This window comes from Engraulis encrasicolus, chromosome 18 (genome assembly GCF_034702125.1).
Source record: "Engraulis encrasicolus isolate BLACKSEA-1 chromosome 18, IST_EnEncr_1.0, whole genome shotgun sequence".
Taxonomy (NCBI): Eukaryota; Metazoa; Chordata; class Actinopteri; order Clupeiformes; family Engraulidae; genus Engraulis; species Engraulis encrasicolus.
Window position 1 is genome coordinate 36,931,026 of NC_085874.1, and position 6,571 is coordinate 36,937,596.

The following is a 6,571-nucleotide window of genomic DNA, read 5'->3' on the forward strand; positions in this document are numbered from 1 at the left end:
ATGCTAAAGCCGAAGCTGCTGTATCTGCCATGTTTTACAGTTAGCTGTGTGATTTTTTTTTTTCCTGGGTTGCGTTTCTTGAATGCGTAGTTATTAGCCAGTTTGCAACTTTGGTAGTTGCCAATGGGAAATTGCATAGAAAACAACAAAGTAGCTCACGTAGCTAGCAACTATGGTTTCGAGAAATCCACCCCTGATATGATACAAGTGGAGTTATAGCTGCTGAAGTGGCCTCTCGCCCTCACGCCATCTGGTCCCTCATATTGTGGGACTTTAACAGATGCAGCCTGCCCCTATTGATGCCTATCAAGGAAATTAAAAACATGGATTTTCATCAAGATATTACAACAACAAAAAAACATTCATGCATGCTTGGTAATATGTGACGTCTTTGGAAGATGGATGGACCACTGTATGTAAAACAAATGCACTGATTTGGGGTTTTTGTTGTTTTGTTTTGTTTTTCTGTTTTTTTGCTTTGTTTTGAAGACATCAAGTAAATGAATATCTTGATGAGTCAGCAGGGTGATGCCCATACAGTCCCCCACCCCACTGCCTCTATGACTTGATTTCTTTGTTTGTTCTTTTTTCCTGTTGTGGTTTAAATTTTATTTAGATAAGATTATGCTTGTGGAGAAAGGAACTCAGGCACTCAGAGAGCGCAGACCTCCGCCAAGGAAGATTCTTGATGGAACATTTGACTATGTTACACCCTATTTTCATTTTACGTCTTTCTGCCTTCTTTTTGTGGAGTTACAAATTGGAATGTTTTGCCCCGCAATTCAATTTGTGGTCACTAGGTGTGTCTAGATTTATAGGCCAGCAATGGTGAAGAATCTTTAAAAACGTCCTGGTTCCGGTTCGTGATCCGTATCACCACCAGAATTTAATCGCTTGTTCCTTGGGTCATTATCAACAACTCCCACAAAGTTTCGTCCAAATCTGTTGATTAGCTTGATGGAGGTAATGAGATGTTACTACACTGTCACTGTTTTTGTCATCATGTTAAGCAGCCCCCACCCCCCGCCCCAGGTCATATCTCTCTCTCTCTCTCTCTCTCTCTCTCTCTCTCTCTCTCTCTCTCTCTCTCTCTCTGTCTCTGTCTCTGTCTCTGTCTCTGTCACACTCCCTCACTCACACACACACACACACACACACACTCTCTCTCTCTCTCTCTCTCTCTCTCTCTCTCTCTCTCTCTCTCTCTCTCTCTCTCTCTCTCTCTCTCTCTCTCTCTCTCTCTCTATGGGCAAACATCCCCTTTATTTTTGGGCATCTTGGGCAAATTGGCATCATTAAACGGCCTATCTGATCGAGCATAGCTGATCTAGTACCTATATACATGAACATGCTGAGTGCCCATGTGCCTAGTAGGCTACCAGTCCCGCTCTCTCTGTCCGTTTGCTATCCCTTTCTCTCTAAGTATAATCGTTTGTGCCTGGCCTGCTTAACAACCGCTAAGCTGAAATTGGCAGCATGGCATATCACCAAAGTATTAGTATTAGCCGCACTAGGTTCTACATTGCTAAGTGCTGAACCCTAATCCTAATCAGTTCAAATGATAGCCTGTATCAGCTGTGCCAGCCTAGCTTTCACAGCGTGCGACAGATCCAAATGAACAAAACAGACGCAGAATGCGAAAAGGGGGTCAGAAATGGCCGTGGTAACATTTGGTGATGGTGCTGCTAATGGAACATTTGCACATGTTCCCACGGCAACCCCTATGGGTCAAACTGTGCACTCTCCCTGTTATCCACTTTATGGATTTTGATGAGGAAAGAAAACATCATGTTATAATGAATGTGAAATCCTTGTGGAGTTATGTGTATATGTGTGTAATAATCAGCAAATGAAAATGAAAGCTGTGATTATGAGTAAAAAAGAGTCCCTCAATCGAGAGTTCAAGTGGATCAAATATCAAGTAGGCCTAGGCTATATCACACTGTCTGCCTCTCATTTATTTTGACACGGCACATGATGAGGTAAAATAATTGTTTGTTTTCTTGCTCATAGGAATGCATATATGTAAAGGACAATTGGCTGTCAGGGTGAAAAAGGAACAGATTAAAATAATAGCAGACATGAAGCCATCTGTAAGAGCAAGACATTTGGAAATGACCCTGTTCTTCATGCTAATTTGTTGTTGTGCGATGGGGGAGGCAGGGCATGTGTATATATGCATGTGTGTGTGAATGTTTGTGTGTTGAGAGGTCGATGGGGGTCGAGGGTTGGTGTGTGTGTGTGTGTGTGTGTGTGTGTTTGTGTTTGTGTGTGTGTGTGTGTGTTTGTGTTTGTGTGCGTAAAGGAAAGAGAGAGAGAAAGAGAGGGAGGGAGGGGGGGAAGAGATGTGGGGGTTATGGATGCATGTATGCAAATGAGACCCAGAACTTAATGGATGAATCTAGATGATTTCCTGCATGTAGCCGTGTAAGCCAACGGTTCTCGCTCTCGCTAATGAGCAGCGCATATCATCAGGACCCCTAAACCAACCAGGTCAGCTGACCTCGCTCTGCCCGTCTAATTATTGCATTACCAACCCCCACTGATCGGCCATGCGTCCCACCGTACGATTCGAAGCTAAACCTTTGTGTGTTGTTGTTGTTGTGTGTGTGTGTGTGTGTGTGTGTGTGTACTCTTTTTGTATATGTAGGCCTATGTCTGTATTTTGTGTAGCAGTGGGGGTAGCTACTAGGCCTACTACCACGACCATATGGTGGCTTAGTTAGCGCTATGGTTGCTAGCATGCCATCGTATATTACCCGTGTAATGGATAGCATGAAAAGTAGAGAAGAAGAAGGTACATAACACTCATAACTTACCTGAGGTGCATTCTTCGAAACCATATAGTTGCTAACTGCATTAGCCACTTTGTTTTTTTGCAATGCAATTTCCCATTGGCAACTACCGAAGTTGCTAACTGGCTAACAACTTTCAAGGAAACACACCCATGGTATGGTTCGTAAAAACACACACACATACACACACACACACACACACACACACACACACACACACACACACACACACACACACACACACACACACACAAACAAACTTTCTCTCTCTCTGACACGCATATGCTCACTCTCTGTCTGTGGTCTTTCACAAGCGCGCGCTCGCGCGCGCACACACACACACACACACACACACACACACACACACACACACACACACACACACACACACACACACACACACACACAGCCGTGTTAGACTAGAACAGCTATGAAAATGTAGCCTCGGCGAAAGCCGACTGTTGTTGACTCCGTCAAACAGTCTGACGAAAGCTTAGAGGAATCCGTCTCCATGGAGGGTGGGAGATGGTCTGAACTTGCTCTGCCATTTAAATTCATTGGAGTTCTGAATTCAAATTAAAACCCAAATTGTGCTTTATTAGCATGACTGTTATGATATAGTGTCGCAAAAGCATACAAATAACAAAAACAAAAGTGTGAATAGTGTTACCTTAACCAACCAGTAATGGACTTTGCAAATGAGTTCTACGTCATCACTCTCAACTGTTTGTTGATTGGCTGAACAGTGAGCAAACAGAGCGTGGAGGGTTCCCTATCGCAGTGGACTGCGATCTAACACATGGGACGTGACGTATGCACGGATCCAATCGAAGCACTTTCTACTCACGCCGAATGGCTGAGAGGCTGTCAGTCATCCCCTGGGCCCGCCCTTAGGGCATAAATAGCTGGGTATGACGCAGCCTCGGCCTCTTTCAATACTTCGATAGAAGTGATCCGTCAAGCAACTACAACTTTATCTCAGATTCGAGTTTTCAACCGTGTGCTTCAACTCTTTCAAGCCGGTGAGTGGATTTTCTCTGGTCACAGGCTTTGGGTGCCACGAGTTGATTTTTGTTTCTTGTATTTGGCTATTAGCTTCTAGCTTGCAAGTTTGCTACTTCTGTTAGCTCTACTTGCTAGTGGTTGCTACATTAGCTAACTGGAGCATTCACTCGGTAGTTTTCCTTAGAATTCGGACCGATTGTGAGTGTTAATTGTTTCTCTGGTGTGTCTAGGATGTCGAGGCTGCTGTACCCGGAGTGCCCGCACAGCAGGGACAAAGGGGACCGGCACCGATTTTGCATTGTCTGTCTCGGCAGAGAGCACGCCGAGGCAGCGCTGTCGGGCGGTTCTACCTGCGAATTCTGTGCTGAACTGACACTCGCTAAAATTACTAAGCGCTCGGCTTACTGGACTCGCAGAGAGGCGAGAGAAGCTGCTGCCCAGGCTGAGGAGATTCCCACAGCCGAAGGCAGCACAGATCACGATATGGAGGGGCATGACTGTCGCGAGCCCGCCACAGCCAACCCCGCTCCCACCTTGCCATCTGGCGGGAGTTCACGCCACGAGGCAGCAGGGGAGCTAGCTGCACCAGCCCCACATGCAAGAGTGAGGTCGCACCACGAGGCGGTGGAGTTACCGCGTGGCTTCCACGACCAGCCCCTGCCAGAGCTGGTATTTGGGCAGGAGTCGGAGGAACAGCCAGAGGACTTCAGTGATGCAGAGGGGTATTATGGTGAATATGAGGAGGAGGTGGTCGAAGAGTCCCGGGCATCCTCTCCTCCGGTAGGTTCGAGGACACTGGGTCTGCAGCTGCACGAGGTGGCTACCAGGGCAGCTAGCAAACTCGGCCTCCCTCTCCCCACCCCCCCAGCACAGAGATGTCGTTGCTGGATGGGGAATACTACGCCGGGCCCCAAACACCGGCGCCCTGCCCAATCCCGTTTTTTCCAGAAGTGCACAGGGAGCTAGTCAAGACTTGGAGCAACCCCTATTCGGCCCGTGCCCCAGTCCCAGGCTTTGCTGCCTACATGCATATGGACCAGGCCAAGGAGTGTGGATATCTCTCCTTCCCACCGGTGGAGGATACGGTGGCGAGTTACTTGTCGCCCTCTTCACCTGCATTGCGCCTGGGCCGCAAACCTCTCCTACCGTCTCCAGTGGCCAGACTCCAGGCCACTCTCGCTGAAAAGTCCTACCTGGCGGCTGGACAAGCAGCATGCTCCATCAACACAGCGGCGTTGCTGCAGAGATATCAGGCCAAGCTACTCACGGAGCTGTCTAATACGCTGGATGCTGAGAGTGAGTTGGTGGTGGAACTGCGCAGGGCGACTGACCTGTCTCTCCGCCTCACGCGCTGTTCATCTCAGGCAGTGGGCCGTGCTATGGGGGCGGCAGTAGCAACACAGCGTTCTCTGTGGCTGTCCCTGGCACAGCTGTCGGAACGGGAGAAGGCCCCACTCCTAGATGCCCCGGTGAGTGCTGAAGGAGTGTTTGGTGATGCTGTGGGGACAATGACTGCTAAATTTGAGGTGGAGCAGAAAAGCCGGGAGGCTTTCATGGCCTGGATGCCACGCAGCAGAGGTGAACCCCGGGGCCCCCCGGGTGGACCAGCTCCAGCTCCTGGCATGAAGCGGGGGAGTGGATCCCGTTCTCCAGCTCTTCCAGCTAAGATGCCGGCAAGGAGAGGATGGCAGCGACACCCGTTTAGGCCGCCGCCCCAGCCTCAGCCACAGGACCCACAGCCAGCACCCCAGCAGCAGCAGCAGAGAGCGCCGTTCGTCCCGCGCCAGACTACTGCCCGCCGTGGTGGTGCGAACAGGACGCGGACCTGAGGATCACGTCCTGAAGAGAGGGGGGGGGGAGGAGTTTTCCCCTCAGCGAAAAAGGACTGCCCGTTGCTCACATGCACCGCTCATGTCAAGCACGTTGTGCCAGTTTCCACAAGCACTACACACACAAACAGAAAATGTTTTGTCCCCCTCTCTGCATCCAATATTAAAACAGCATTCTCTCACCCATGTTTACCTAAACAGTGTGACAAGCTGCCCTCAGAGCTTGACCCCCTCCTTAGACGGTGCGGGAATAAAGCCGAATATAGACAAATTGACCATGAGCGGGGAAAACCCCGACCAATTGAGTCTAGATCAAAGATTAAAAGGTTTGGCGATGAGCGGGAGCGTCCCCGACCAATTAAAAGACTCCATGCCATGCCTAGAGGCATGCGTGGAAAACTGGCGCAAATGCGCACAGGCATCACCTTGGGTTTTGAAGACTGTCTCAGTGGGCTACACAATTCAGTTTGCTCGCCCCCCACCAAAATTCAGCGGGGTGATTCAAACAATAGTTCCGGAGGGTCAGGTCCCTTTCCTACAGGAGGAAATAGACTCCTTGTTGTTGAAAAAGGCAATAGAGATGGTGCCACAAGGGGAAGAAAACGCAGGCTTTTACAGCCGGTATTTTCTTGTCCCGAAAAAAGGCGGGGGATTTCGGCCAATCTTAGATTTAAGGAGGCTGAACAAATCACTCATGAAAAGGAAATTCAGGATGCTGACCAACCGCCAGCTCCTTCAATTTGTGAAACCAAACGACTGGTTTGTAACCATAGACCTGAAGGATGCATATTTTCACATAAAGGTGGTGCCAAGGCATCGAAAATTTCTCAGATTTGCATTCAGAGGGAAAGCATATCAGTTTTCGCGTCTCCCATTCGGTCTAGCCCTATCCCCTTTTCTGTTCACAAAGTGTCTGGAAGCGGCAGTCGCACCATTACGCCA

At 48.9% G+C, this 6,571-nt stretch overlaps 1 protein-coding gene across 1 annotated transcript; it reads left to right on the top strand.

Moving 5' to 3' along the window:
• The first annotated feature begins 3,602 nt into the window (after positions 1-3,602).
• LOC134468227 (uncharacterized) lies at positions 3,603-4,766 on the top strand. Its single transcript, XM_063222170.1, has 2 exons — positions 3,603-3,817; positions 4,031-4,766. The coding sequence occupies exon 2, from the start codon at positions 4,032-4,034 to the stop codon at positions 4,764-4,766; it is 735 nt and encodes a 244-aa protein (XP_063078240.1). The 5' UTR covers positions 3,603-3,817; position 4,031.
• Positions 4,767-6,571: the final 1,805 nt, after the last annotated feature.

Bases quoted from the DNA above. Each gene is read 5' to 3' on its own strand.
- LOC134468227 (XM_063222170.1), top strand. From the start codon at position 4,032: ATGTCGAGGCTGCTGTACCCGGAGTGCCCGCACAGCAGGGACAAAGGG.